The sequence below is a fragment of the Pagrus pagrus genome (assembly GCF_965226575.1).
Source record: "Pagrus pagrus genome assembly, chromosome: 18".
Classification (NCBI taxonomy): Eukaryota; Metazoa; Chordata; class Actinopteri; order Spariformes; family Sparidae; genus Pagrus; species Pagrus pagrus.
The window spans coordinates 26,603,411-26,618,415 of NC_140202.1; the positions used below are offsets into that span (position 1 = coordinate 26,603,411).

Here is a 15,005-nt window from a genome sequence, read left to right on the forward strand (position 1 = left end):
TCATTTTATTTCTGCTGATTAATTCCTTCAGGGCCGAAGTTCAGTCAATATACGTTTTGGATTCGCTTCTTCGTCATTTATTTCTTAAAGAGGACACGCTGGATTTACAAAGCCGGTGCTCTGCGCCTGTTTCGTGTTTGGTAGAGGGGTCTGACACAGCTGTTTGTGTTATGTGTTCATTTGCTTTGTGTTTTTATATCGACGGAGTGTTTGATTGTAATGTTGGCGAGAAGGCTTTCCGGAGAAAACTGCAGCGACATCCACTGTGTCATGTTACTTAATAGGAACCGGTGTTTTCCATGATAACAGGACGCTAATCCTCGTTCTTACACCTCGATTCCAGTGACGTCTTTTGCAATGTTGACAGTCTTTGATCTTAAATATATTCTCTACGTTGGTTTGAATAAAAGTTGTTAAAATGTTGTACCCACACCAGCTGCCTCTCCGTCTGAAACCTCAGCCGAGTTAGCGTCTGTATGTTTTCCCTGCTCCGCTGGTCCGTGCCGCGTTAGCTGGTTTATCTGAATGTGACCTGTTACACAAACAAGTCACGCTCCTCTCTAATGGGCTCCTCTGTCATTCCCGCACGCCGCCGTGACGCTCGCTCTCACCACATCCACACACACACACACACACACACACAGCCGCTTCCTGCCGGACGATTACGGTGATGAATGAGCGAGGCAGAGCGCCGTGTGACCGCCGGCAGCTCTGCATAAAACCACAAACCATCGGGCTGATTTCCTCCTCGACGGTACAGTGAGGGTGATGGAGGAGAGCGACACCAGCTGAGGAAACATCAACATGAAAAGTACTCGCGGAGAAAAAAGCCACTAGGTGTGATCACGACCCACAATTCTTTGCAAGGAAATTCCTCGCGGGCCACATTTGATATTGAGTTTGGTGGATAAGGAGGGTCCGGTCATATCCAGCATCATACACACTGATTTCTTCTCCTCTCTCTTGTCTCGTTCCTTCCTCTTCATCCTTTCATCACACCTTTTGTTTCCGTCTGTTTCTTCAGGCCGGTCTTCACTCAAACATATTCTCTGCATCGTGAAAACACAGCAGATATCAGCTGAAAGTGAAGTTAAAGTATATTTTAACTCAAACCTAACCAAGTCTTTTTGATGCCTAAACTTAACCGACCTGCGACCATTTCACAACGTTAGCTACGCAAGGACCAGTCCCCAAAGTTTGGTTCGGCAACTGAAACACTCAGTTAGGGTCGGGAAAAGATTGTGGTTGCTGTTAAACACAAGAAAAAAGATCAGATGCAGATCAGAATCATCCAATATGAAAGTGATTTATTCTCTCTTTACTCTTTTTTCTTACGCACTTGACCACCGTTGACTTTCTCTCCTCTCTTTCTTTTTATTTCCTCCGTCTCTCGGCCTCGTTGTCCTGCTCAGCTTTAATTTGTGAACACCTTCAGTTTATTCTTTTCTCTCTGCGGTCATATTCATCACAATACACAGTTTTATGATCATGCTGTTTTTCCTCTTTCGGTATTTCAGTGAGAGTTTTCATGCCTGCAGGTCAGTCTTAACTCCGACATATATTTTCAGTCTTTCTCCTTCTCATTCCTCCACCACAGTTCTTATCACAGTTATTTCTGTTTCTTTTTCTCCCCTCCACTCCACTTGTATCATTTTTTCATTTTTTCATTTTCTCCCTCTCTGTCTCTCTCTCTTTTTTTTGGTAGTGTCTCTATTGTCTTTCTTTCTTCTCTCTCTCTAGATTTATTTGCAGGAATGCAATTGAAATACACATTACCAAAGCAAGGTGTGCAGTGTCAGCAATAACAGAGAAACAAATCACCAGCATGCATAACATTATCAGATAGTGTACCGCACTGTACATATATGCAGTACCATACATCACATCCTGTCTGTCTGCAGTTGTACTTATTACATAATATTTCCTCTTCTCCTGTTAGATTTACAGTGTGTAATGTTTTCTATTTCCTCCTCCCCTGCAGTCAGAGTATCACGGCCCGGCTGAAATGAAGACATTACTCAGCCCGGCCAGCGTCTCTCTGTGCAGCCCTAAATAAACCCCGACACCCTCCTTCTGCTCCAGCTCTGCTCTTGAATATTTAAAGGGGCGTTACGTGCGTCCGGGCGGCTCGTAAACGCGATGTTGCGTTTGTTCTGTCTCTAGCCGGTGCTCTCGTTTTGAAGGTAGAGCTTTATCGACGCCGAGATCCAGTTTATATGTGAACTCTCTCTATCATGAGAGCTTTGAAGTCTGAGATAAAAATAGATTTTTTTGGTGCCACTATGTTGAGAGCGCCTCTGTGCTCACAGCTGTCTGAAGCGGCGTGTGCAGGCTTCATCTGTTAGAGCTGAACCTTGATTCAGTCACTTGTCTTGTTATGTAACTGATCAGGCTGAATATTTCTCACCATGAAGCAGAAGAGCGTGCACGACTTCACAAGATGCCACCACTTCTAGTAGCTGTTGACGAGACAACCACACCTGTTTGTTAAATAACAGTTACTGCATATTCACCCCCGTAGCTCAGTGCAGTTTAAGTGATTTGATTGGTTGGATGTTCAGTAGTTGACACCCCCACGACTACCGACAATTGAGGTCACCTCTGCAAATCACTGCTGCAGTCAGGTCGATAAACAGGAGTGAAGATAAAGTCAAATGCAGAAAAACATTGAACCAGGCTCAACTTTAAGCTGCAAAAAAGAGAAAGTCATCCAACAACACACGCGTCTGACCCCTGTCCAACCTTTTCGTTGTCTAATAAGCCTTAAATCTAATGGATCTATTCACCTGTACCTGATATCTATTTCTGTATTTCTTCAATTGCAGTATTGGTTTCATTCTGATTGCAGCCTGAGATCGGCAACAAAACGATGATGAGGTGATTCTGACTCACTTCCATCTCTCTGGAGATGTTTGATCAGATTTATGTCCATTTGGCTCCAGATGTAAAGCGGAGGACAAACTGGATCTGAGCCATCATCATCAGTCACAGTCGTCTCACCTCTGCAGCCACAAATTCATTTATTATTCATATTTCACAAGCGCTCACTGTACAAGTACAATTAGTCGTCATATTCATCTACGTTCAGTATAGTTATTGTTTCCAGTGAACTGTTTTGCAGGTTTTTGAATGGATTCCTGAAAAAATTGACTAAATGAGACGACAGCTGTCATGTAGGAAGGAACCAATCTCCTCTCCAATTTCTCCAATCAAACTGCCTCTGATCAGGTTCAGCAGTCAGCTCAGCAGGAGGGAACGAACCTCCCAATCACACCTGCTCATGCTGCAATTACAGGAAACCAAGAAATCCAGGATTTATTTCAAATCCTGGACTCTTTCACAGTAGATGATTGATTTCACCTGGTAGCTCAAGTGTGAATCAGTCCTTAATCAGATGTTTGGAGTATAAAGTAGCATCTAAGTTCTTTGTGCCAACGTTCATGTAAATTATTTGTAATTAATTAGATGCTAATTTTACACCTATCCCTTCAAAGTACTGTTTTTGTTGACACTTGCTGAAACAGATCCACAACTCGACCGATATCTGAAGGTCACGCTGAGAGATCCATAACAAAAGTACAATATTGTCCTACATTAACGCCGACAGTACATGAAGTCTGTGGCTGCTTTTACTGGAGTTTAAGACATCGAGTAGTTGTGTTACGCTTTTTGACGTGATTGATGTTTTCTCGTGTCTCTGTGACGACTCATTTGTTGTGTTATTTCTGACCGTCCTCTCGTCGGGGGGTAGCCAATCCCCTGCAGGCTCTGCTTGCTAATTTCTCTTCCCATTAGCATATGCGTCAAATCTGCATGTGGAGCTCTCAGGAGGGCTCTGCAGCGCTCTCAGAGGAGTGTGGGTTGAACTATGAAAGGACCACGCTGACTTAATGCACATCAGCTGTTCAGTAACCAACACAGTGTTCAACAAACTGGAGGAATGTGACACACAATCAGCAGACAAACAGCCAGATTTTGTACTTTAAAGCTGGTGATTAAAGCTTACTCCTTCATACCTGTGACCTTCAGTGACAGTCTAGACACACTGTCTGGTGTCTTTATCAGCCTTTTAAACGTGGCACATGTGTTTTGCTGCTCGCTGACTGTATTTCATAAACAAACCATGGAGGACGCAGGTGTGTGTGAGCTGGCTGCCAGCGTCGGTTACATAACTGCTGCCTCCACTACGATGCAAATGTGTTTTGCAAATTGTCTGTGAGTTTTCAGGTTTTGTTGGATGTTTTTTTGGTGAAACTCCAGTACGGCTCTGCCTTACTGTACTGTTTCCCTTGTTGTCAGAGTGGAGTTTACCCCAGCCAAACACTGAGCTTTTTAAAGCAGCACAGGGCTACATTTTAATCCAAAATATCTTCTCCTATTTATTAAAAGGGCAAATGTCTCTGAGCCCTCCTCCTCTTGGTTAACGACTCTGGATCGGACCAGAATCTGATGCAGGTCTGGGTGTTTACTCCTCCAGAGGGTCTGGCTCCAGCAGCTTCTTCCTTAATGAAGATCAAGTTGAATATTTTCAACTTGTGTGAGGAGTGAATGATGCGCAAATCCACATCTGTTTACGTCTTTGCAGTGCCTAACCCACCCTAAGAATTAAGACTTATTGATGCACAATGTTAGATATGCGATACAGATACAGACGAACCTTTCTGTCTGTACTCTGCCTTAACGTTGTCCGTATTTCCGCACGTTTTTCTGAAATCTTATGGATACAAACCAGCAGAGCAGGACCTCCAGTAGTCTTGGGGGGCGAGTGAGACATGACCACAGGACAAGAGGAAGAAGTTTTACAAATGGTGGAGCTTGTGAGATTGAAACACCTGTATGATGTTACTTCATCCAGGCACAGAGACAAACACAACAGCTACCAAAGGTAACAGGTTTGAAAAGACGTGTCATTTATGTAAATAAAATAATAATTCACTTGGATGTTATCCAGCTTTTAAAAAGCCTCTCAAAGAAGAAAATTACTCAAAATTCAAATACGAGTAGTTTCACCGCTGGAGAAGAAAAAACATTTTGTCCTGCATTTTACATAAGAACATGTATTTAACCGTCACGTAACCTGATGTAATAACCTTTTAAAGGTCTTACATTTGTTATGATGTAACTTCACCTTTAACTTTCATTCATACATCTGAAAGGCAGTGACACGGCGTCATAATGCTACACAGACCATGTGCTCACACAACGCTTCTTTATGACATCTGTAGTGATGATGCAGACGCTCCCGGTGTCACCGCGTCTGACAGCTGTTCAGTCGAGCAGCTCGTGAGGAGCCATTTATCCATTTCGCCTCCTCTCACGACTTCTCTCCGACGAGAGAGCCACTCAGAAGCATCACTCATGACTGTGTGCGATTGTGTGTCGTGGTCACAGTGTCGTGGTCGCAGCCACTTCAGACTGAATGAGGCCCAGTATGTGAGCGCCGGCTCTCGAGGAGACAGAAGGACAGAATAATTGGGTCAGTGGAAATAAGGCTGATTTGGAGACATTAGTCAGGCCACTCAACCCCGGCAGCACGCGGTCAACGTACGCAGAGCTCAAAGACCGAAGCACTGCCAACCATTACTGCAACGCCAGCTGATTTTCTATAATATTTTAAACAATCTGACCGGCAGCCAAGGTCTTTACAGTGATGGATGTGTTCATCACAAAAAGCAGCAGCATGTCGTCGTACTGATTGTGGCAGGAGATCTTAACCAGAGAGTCTCGGTTCAAGCACCAGGGTTGACAAGCTGCCCCAACGTCGATGGCCTGGGTAGATGTTGTAGAAACTGAGGCTTGGAAATGATTAAGACGGTGAGATGTAGCGGAAAGATTGTTGCATCAGAAGTTTTTTAAAAGTTTTGTGAAGAAGCCAAAGGAATGTATGTGTTTACTGCCCGGCTGTGTTTGGATGATTAAAACCAACGTTTTTGAGAGTGTGTGTCTGTGTGAGACCTCAGGTGTCTGTAGGTTCCTCGTATGAGCAGTCGTCAGTTACACTCACCGTTTTTGTCGTGTGGATGTCACTTTATTTTACGAGCAGGACGACGAGCTGTCCACCGGCCGGTTTTTCAGCCCTTATTACCAGTAAAATGGACAGAATCAGCCAGAACTAGTGACACATTGTAGTTGACAGCTAAGTGACACGGCTGGATGTTACGGTGATTTAACAGGTGCCAGCTGAGCCGGTCGCCCAACTTTCCAATCTGTAATAAAAATAATACATGAATCCAAATACATGCTGAACACCAACACAAAAAAGAAAACGGGTGATTTATTTGATTTCCGGCTCCACATCGTTCAGATGATGGAAGAAATGCTTCGTTGTAAAAGAAAAACATCTGTTCTTCTGAGTGAAGGTCCTCTGAAATGACTCATGTAAGTTAATGGACACATACTTGAGTGCGATGTGCTTCCCTGGACCGCTGCAGAACTTCCCGTCTACGCACTGATTGTGCCTGCTTTTAGACTCGAACGCTGAAGTACTTTTCACTGCGAGCTGCACTTCTGTCCGACGTTTCTGATGTGTTGCGGTTGTTCGCATGGTAACAGGAACAGGAAGGGACTGTAGTTGCTGAAGTTAATCCGAAGTGATCGTTAGTTAATGGATGTTCATCGTACGTGGTCCCGTCACATCAGCATCATCCGCCCAGCCGTGACTGATGCTTGTCCTGATGTACACAAAGACAGTCGACTCATTGTTCTTTTCAGACGGAGAAAAAAAGGAACAAACCCCACCGGAGCTAACTTTTCAATAACTTTAAATCAAACCTCCTCATACTTAATTTAATTAAAAGCGTTAATCATCCAGGTGATGCCTCCAGGTAGCCGTGGAGATTTGAAATGATTGACGGGGCCTCTCTGTCTCCCACTCCTCGTACCTTCTCTTTCAGCTGAGAGCAGACTTCGCTTGGTTTGGCTCAGGGAGCTCTGAGCAGCCGAGGTTGGATGAGCAGGATACAGGTGGATGAAAGGAGCGAGTTTAAAGACAGTCGGTTGGGTGGATTATGGATGGACAGCGAGGTTGGCGACTCCCCCTCGCTCCAATCTTTAACTCAAAGATCCACTCAGCTCGCCATCTACTGGGAGCATTATCATTTTAAACAAGAATAACACTTAAATCGGGAGTTTGATGGCTGGCTGGCTGCCTGGCAGGGATTTCTGTCATTCCCAATGTAATTAGTGTGTAAGGGGAGCCAGGAGAGAGTGGCGCCAGGCTGAGGCTGAATAATACTGGGGAGGTGTAGGAGCACTGATAGATAATTTAACACGGGTCTCCAGAAGGCTGCTACGCTTTGCAGTACCTGAGTGCATTGCAGAGAGGATGTGACATGTGAATGTGCTCAAGTGAAGAAGTTGAGACAGACTGACACATTTCCATAATAATAAGTCTTCCTCTTTCTCTTACTGTTGCAGAAAAAAGCCTTTATCTCCGATGATTAATGTGCAACGCTCTGCGGGACGCCACCCGGAGAATTATTATTCATAGTATTCATATGAGATGATAAGTGTTCTGATAAGCACCATGTTGTTCTCTTCTGTGTGTTTCCCCTGCAGATAATTTTCCGCAAGATCAGTGAGGTGAAGAAGGAGGAAGAGGAGAGGCAGCGGGCGAAGAACGAGGTGCAGATCACCATCCCGCAGGACCATCCCGTCCGGAAGCTCTTCCAGAAGTTCAAGCAGCAGAAGGAGCTCCGCAACCAGGGAGCAGCAGCCACCTCTCAGGTGGACCTGGAGAAGAACCAGCTGCAGGTGGAGCAGCACCACCAGCACCTGCACCCCCACAGCCTCCAGCTGGGCCACTCCAGCTTGCAGCACTCCCTGCCGCTCAGCCTGCAGCGCCCCCCCTCCTCCATGCAGAACGGGGCTCCGCCCAGCAGCAGCGTGCTGACCGTGTCTCAGGTCACGCCCATGCAGAGCTCGCTGGCGTACAGCCATCCCTGCGATCCTCTCGCCAAGCAGAACAACTGTGATATCATGGAGCTGCAGCCCAGCTCAGCTGGAGGGGGGGCCGAGCAGACTGTCAGGCTCAAAGTCAGCGCCAGCCCTGCGCTCGCGAAGCCGGCTGTCAAACCCACCGGCTGGATGCGCCTGAAAAACAACATGGCTCCAGTGGAGGCCAGGAAGGAGGGGCTGAACAACAACGTCAAGGCGGTTTCTGTGGAGATGCTCTCTCAGGAGGGTAAAGGTCAGGAAGCAGGGAGGAGTGGGGATGTGGAGGAGGGCGGGGTGTCGAGCAACAATCCGCTCCGCAAGACAGACTCCTGCGACAGCGGCATCACCAAGAGTGAGCTGCGGATCGACCGGGCGGGGGAGGCGCGGACCCCTGCGGCGGTGACCCCTCTCCTCCACAGCCCTCTCCCCGGAGGAGCGGGGTCCCCTCACCCTTTCTGCCCCATCCCTGAGCAGGCCCTGCAGGCCGCGCTGCACGAGACCCGGCTGGAGCTCCGGGGGGACATCCAGACTCTGGGAGGCCGCCTGGGCGCCCTGGAGAGTCAGGTAGCCGAAATTATCAAACTGCTGTCGGACAAGAAGTCCACGCCGTCGACGACGGCGCCGTCAGCCTCCACCACACCCAAAACCAAAATCCAACGTCAGGACATTTTCACCGTCTCCAGGCCTGTTTCTCCAGACTCGGAGAAGGACGAGGGGCTCTGAAGAGAGCTCAGCCAGTGGTGTAGAGAGTGTCCTCGAGCAAACAGTGATCTCATGACACATTGTGCTGCTGCGATCACAATTATCAGTCTGAGGTCACACTCGTTTTCAGATCCAGCTGCACCACTGGTCTCAATCCTCCGAGATGACAAACTGGCTTCTTTAACATTTGCACACTGACTTTTCTCTCCGGGCTCCACAGCGACCCGGAGGCCGTTTTTTTGATTGTACATACCTCTCTATGCATGTCCAGCTGGATTCTGGCCTGCCAAAGAAACGACTGAACCTACTTATTGCCTGTATATTATGCAGTTGACTGCATGCAAATCGAATTTAAAGAGAACTGACATTTTATCGAGCTACACTGTACATATGAATATTTTTCATTGATGATTTACTATGTGGACATTCAGGGTTTGCATACTGGTAGCACTATAAACACTGAATAACAAAAAGGGTTTACTGGCAAAGGGATTGTGCATGGATTATTTATAAATAGAGAAATCGAACGGGATGCAGGTTTTTTTTGTTCCTTTGCCTGTGAGATGAAATGAAGTTTGATTCTGCTCTCACTTCGTCCTCTAAGACTCCCAGATGTGATGAAGCAGCTTCCCTCGACACGAGGACGGAGTTCTCCTGTGTGTTTTTATATCGATTATTGATTTTTGCTTCTTATAATAATTTCTATTTTTGATTACAGAAATGTCATGGCCTCTGTTTGATGTCCGGTAAACCCTCGAATGGTTATTTTGTTAGAATCCTCTTTGTGTCTATGCATCGCTCGGGTTACGCCGCTAGACTCTTCTGAATATTATACCTTTGTTATGATGTCGCTGAATGAAGGAAGAAGGGTGTGTTTTGTTTTTTTTTGTTCCATTCCTCTGCATGAATCAGGGATGGCAGAATGCACTTTGGATAAAGCTGGGATGACAAGAAGGCTTTGGGGAAATAACACGGAGTTTAGTTCACATAAAAGTCCACTCAGCACAGTGACATGTAATCCCACGGGCCCGGCACCACACACGGCAGTCTTAACCAGCGAGCGTCTCACTGAGGCCCGCTCTGAATTCCATTAACGACAGCAGCTTCGCCGCAAAAAGCTCAAGTAATAAAATATGGAATACTGTACTTTTTATGATATCAGTTTTCTAGATCTGCATGCAAAGGAGTAGTTTTATGCTCCAGAGCGCGAACATATATATATATATATATATATATATATATATATATATATATATATTAGTGTGTGTGTGTGTGTGTGTGTGTGTGCTGACACACACTTCATGTATACACATGCACAGCGTGACGGCGTCCCTTGATGTGAACCCTGGCGGCCCCGGGAAGACTTTCTCTTCACAGCAGGTGGATCAGTGGGTTTTGTCAGAAGTTTTTCAGGTCTGGAGCGATCCAGATGTCCCCGCTCACCCTGCAGCACTCATCCCACCACATGCACACACACACGCACAATCATATTCAAAAAGGCAGAATGATAAGAGTAAGGCAGAGTAAAGGTGTACGGTAGCCATCGTGGAAGCCTCGAGTAGTTTACATGACTGAGTTCATTATTTACAGTGTGAGTGAATGGACAGAAGGCTGCTGTGAGGCCAGACGGATGTGAATCGGAGGTGAACGCGCCTTCTGGTGGCCACATCGGAGGTTTAAAATAAGTTAGCAGTCGAGAGAAACAGAAAACATCCCTTATCAGACTCCAACTGAAGATGTTGCAGTTCATGGTCAGCAGACTTAATCCTCTCAACCAGCAGGGCACGCTAGCTGTGTTGGATGTTAAACAAAGGATTTGACCATCTCAGTGGAATTGTTTTATTTTCAAAAGGACAGTCGATCTGTTCATTGTTGGACCTGGTCGCTTGGATTTGAGGAAAACAACCTGCCTTCCTTCACAGTCTCATGCCAGGATCAAAGCACACGAAATGAGCCCAACTGTGTCAGGAGCCGAAGGAAAATGTTGATGGAAATGGCAAACTTCTGAAAAGTATTCACCTCAATTTTGCAAAAACTTCTTCTAGTCGCAGTTGATGCAGAGTTGATGTGCTTAACTTCCCCTCCCAGCTCCACCCTCTCGTCCAGATATGTTCACATCTGGCTCCGTAAAACTAAGATGGGAAAGGCCGTAACGCCAAACTCAAGAAAACCAGTGGGTGATGTCTCCTGCCTAACCCCTCCTGCTCGATGACCTTTGCTTGTCATGCAGGTCGGCAAAGAAACTCAATAGGTTGGAGTTTGTGATCCTGGCATTAGATGTGTGAATGAAAAAGAATCGATGAGATAAATGTCAGCTTCTAATTGGCATCAATTTTTAATCGCAATGATCGTAGTTGAAAGTGAAGGCAGTTTTCCATACTCGGAAAAACCCACCGAACTAAACTGCAGTTGAAATTTAAACATTCATTTTCCATCTCGGCCGAACGTCTGATGAGACTCAGACTCAGAATCGTCTCTCTCTGTCAGCAGGCTGGAAAATGATGAGGAATTACGACTTTGTGATGCTAATCGGCATAAAATCACGCCAGCGAAGGCGAGTTTAGACCTGAGATTTCTGTCACACTATGCTAAACAGGCTCTGCTTTGGAACATTTTGGGGGAAAAATTCAGTTTTAATGGCTTCTGTTGTGCAGATGAGGACATTTAATCTCTATGTGCACAGACGCCTGTTTTCTGTCTCTCTCTGCAGCCCTCCTCTCTGTGCTGCCGGCCGCTGAGCAGATCCCCTGCACGATACAGGGGGAAAGTGCCTTGCTCAGGGGCCCCTTCAGCAGCAGATTCAGGCAGTCTGGCCTCAAGCATGAATAGAGATATTAATTATTGGATGATTTCCATGATGGCTACCACTGTTACCTGTGTGGAGAGCAGCACATGCCAGCATGCTTCATATCACTTATATGGAATATCATGCAAAGCTATGCAACATTTGATTCTCTTGTAGTTGTAATGAGGCCGGTTCTGATGGACCTTTATTGTTCTGTAACATAGAATATAGTGTCAGTAGGTGAGGCAGGATTAAGGTATTTATTACAAATATATCTATGGGAGGGATTGAGGACATGTGTGTGTAGATAAGATGAAACATCAGTCGATAATATCCACCAACATGAGCTTAAGAAATGATGGTCAGCTTAAAAATCACAACTTACTCTCTTGTTTATGATGGAAGGCAGCGAGTATGATGAGTTTTTCCTTCAGTGCCACCAAACTCCCGCCTGTCCAACACTTCAGTGCTCGACAGGACGCCAACATACGACCAAAGTGCATCATCTTTCTTAACCTGCCGTCCCTCCTCTATTGACAGAGAGTGCAGGGACGGAGGATTAGGTTCAGCTGGATGTTACTTTAATCTGTTCTCGTTCTCAGGAAAGCCTGGCGCGTGTCATAGGGTCGCTAACGGATACCTTGAGCATCTGTATGAGACGCTGCGCGTTGGGATTTGACAACCTGAGAATGAGAACAGGTTTGTGACTCATGACTTTGTGTAAGTTAGAATCTATGGACCTGATCATGGGTCTGAAATATCATTACTGTGATACATTCAACCAAATATCAACTCATCATATCGATACAGCTCGTCCGGTGTGATGCAAGTCTCGGGAAGCGCTCGGATCCTAAAATGATTTGAAAAGACGTTATTTTCACCCTCGACATGCAGTCGAGCTCGTTTACCCACTTCAAACAGGCTGCATGCTAACGATTTAGCTTAGCAGCTGCAGAGAAGACTCCTTTAGTTTAGTTCACTTGAAATATACTTATCTTTTATGCATTACTGGCCAAATATGGACGCCATCATATCAAAACGGGATGCAGCTAAAGAAAGAACGTCCACGTATGTGACAGATTTATCATCAGATTCGGGTCGCCTTTCTCCTGATCTATCGTAGACTAGTTCATCTAAAACTATAATGCAGTCGCAGCTTGTATCTCTATGGCTCTGCTGATGGTAGCGAGTGAGGCGCTGTGTTTTTGTAGTTTGACCAAGTGGGCTCAGCTCACGGAGGCTCACTCTCTGTTGGCAGCAGAGACTCTTCTCTGTGAGATGTTAAAAGCTTTTTGGGGAAACAGGAGATCACTTACTGACAGAGCTGGAGGAGTAATGACTGCAGCAGAAACACAAATGACTAGATAACTCCCAGAAAAGCACCAAACATCACAGATTTATCGTATCTGTGTAAATCTGAGATGAACCTCAGAGTTTGATTCGTGCTGATAGTCGCCCCAACAATGCAGCTGTCACTGAGACGGTATCATGACGGAGCTGAAGATTACACCTGAAAACACAAAAGCCATAAGACAGGATGAGACTGGACTTTTGTTCTGTATCTGTTGGAGCAGTTGTTCCCTTCGCTCTGCGATCCTAAAAACTGTTTAAGCCTTGAAAAGAGAAAAATTGATTTTCCATCACCTCCTGTCAGTGTAGGAGTTCTGCTCCTGAACGTATCTGAACGTTTCCCTGAAAAAAGTTTGTTGAGGTCTTTCCAACGTGAGTGCGATCAATACAGTTATGTACATATATTATTCTTATATATTATATAAAGAGGTGCGTCTAAACTCGGGTTGAAGTCAGGACAGGAACCTTTGTGCTGGGCTTCTCGCCAGAATCGACTGCTGACACGGCAGGTGCTGCAGAAATGAAAATACAACCTATGTTCTCGCTACGGGAGCTGAGAAAGGCCATCATTGAATCATGTTTTTAATGCTGTTATCTCAGGAATGTCATACCAGCGTGCAGTGATGGCGTCTTGACATCTCGAGCACCCGATGAGCTGAAAATATGAAATTAACTACATAATTAATTGGTGACATCGAGATAACGGCAAGAAAAAAAACGGCCGTTCTCGACTTCTGTATTCTCACAGGCTCAATTTATTTTTCTACTTCGGATGCTAAGATGGCTGCTAACAGTTTAGCTGTGTGGAACAACATGTGAGAAAATCCTCAAGAGGAAGAACAAAACTGTCTTTTTAACAAGTGGCTTCCTCAGAGATCCACAAAACTACAGCGTAGAGTGAGCCAGAAAATGCCTCAGCAGGAAATATATCATGTTAACTTTTTATGATTTTAGAAAAAGACGTGTTCCCATATCTAACATATCTATTTTAGACAAAAGTCAAAGTCAAATCTGTAACACATGCATTGTCTGAAGTTGAAACAAATCGTTTGAATACATTTCAGCAAAACTGAGAACAAACTAGCATCCATCACGTCACAGACCAACAGGTGGAGCAGCGACTGTAGAGCCGAGATAAAAGTCCTGGAACAAAACTCTCATATTTCAAAACACCTGAACAGCAAGAAAATTTTAAAATGATGACCAAACAGCATCTTGACTTGATAGAAGTATATATTTTTTTTCAAGGAACAATGAAAATAACTACAATAAAAGATATTTTTCTGAGGAGTAAAAACTGTTCAGTCCGGAGAGTGCCAGTGGAATATTTATTTACTTTCAGTGCTTTCTTACAAACAATGAATACATTTTTTAAAAAGCTACATTAATTGATTAAAATGGGATTTGAATAATGCATTATAGTTTAGCATGTGAAGTTAGCAACTAAAGCTAAAGGAAATCTGGTCAGTTGTCCTTCTGGTATCCTGTCAAATGAAAATATATAAATTCTGTTTCTCTTTCCAACAAAACACTAAGTTAATAATTTAATATTAAAATGTATTATGAATGGTCATTTAAGTCATTTAAACATTTTGCTATTCCCTTTGCTAATGTGTTGATTTAAGTCTCACAACGAACCTCCTGCTTTACAGTTTACAGTTTTCTGTTTAAGTGCTGGACAGCTGGAGCTGATTGGCCAGCTGCTATTGGTAGAAATTGGGCCACAGATCACAACATATTTCTGCAATACTGTCACAAAAGCTCGTCCTGTAGCTTCTTGTCCTGCAGCGACAAAGTCTCCAGAATAAAACTACTCGAGTGCTGAGTAAGATTTGCTTTAAAAAAAATCCACAATTTTCGATTTTCCAATACAGTGAATTTATTTCCAGATATAACACCGAAGAAAAAAAAGTCCTCCGTCAGCAGTTAAAGTTGACGTTGAGCTGCAGGACGGAGGACTCAGCCGGCTCCAGTTTGAGATCTCGCCTGAAACTCTGCGACGCGTCAGCCTGTGTGAGGAGACGCCGGGCGGCCGAGCGCTCGTCCTCTTCTTTATTAATTTGACAAGAGAATGAAGGGCAACTCCCTGCACACACACACACACACACACACACACACACACACACACACACACACACACACACACACACCTTTCAGCACAGGATTTTTCAGCTTTGCCACTTGAATGTACAACAACCCCTCCCTCCACCTCCGTCCTCTCTCTGCTGTCCCA

General features: G+C 45.0%; 1 protein-coding gene across 2 annotated transcripts in view; it reads left to right on the top strand.

The window, feature by feature from the left end:
* The window catches only part of LOC311274249 (voltage-gated delayed rectifier potassium channel KCNH5), a gene marked incomplete at its 3' end in the record, with an annotated part of 125,223 nt that extends 115,383 nt beyond the window's left edge, over positions 1–9,840 (top strand). For both annotated transcript variants that reach the window (XM_084381776.1, XM_084381775.1), the window contains exon 13: positions 7,558–9,840. In XM_084381776.1, the coding sequence (XP_084237902.1) occupies positions 7,558–8,658 (1,101 nt within the window). The remainder of the gene's footprint in view (positions 1–7,557) is intronic.
* Between the last annotated feature and the right edge of the window lie 5,165 nt (positions 9,841–15,005).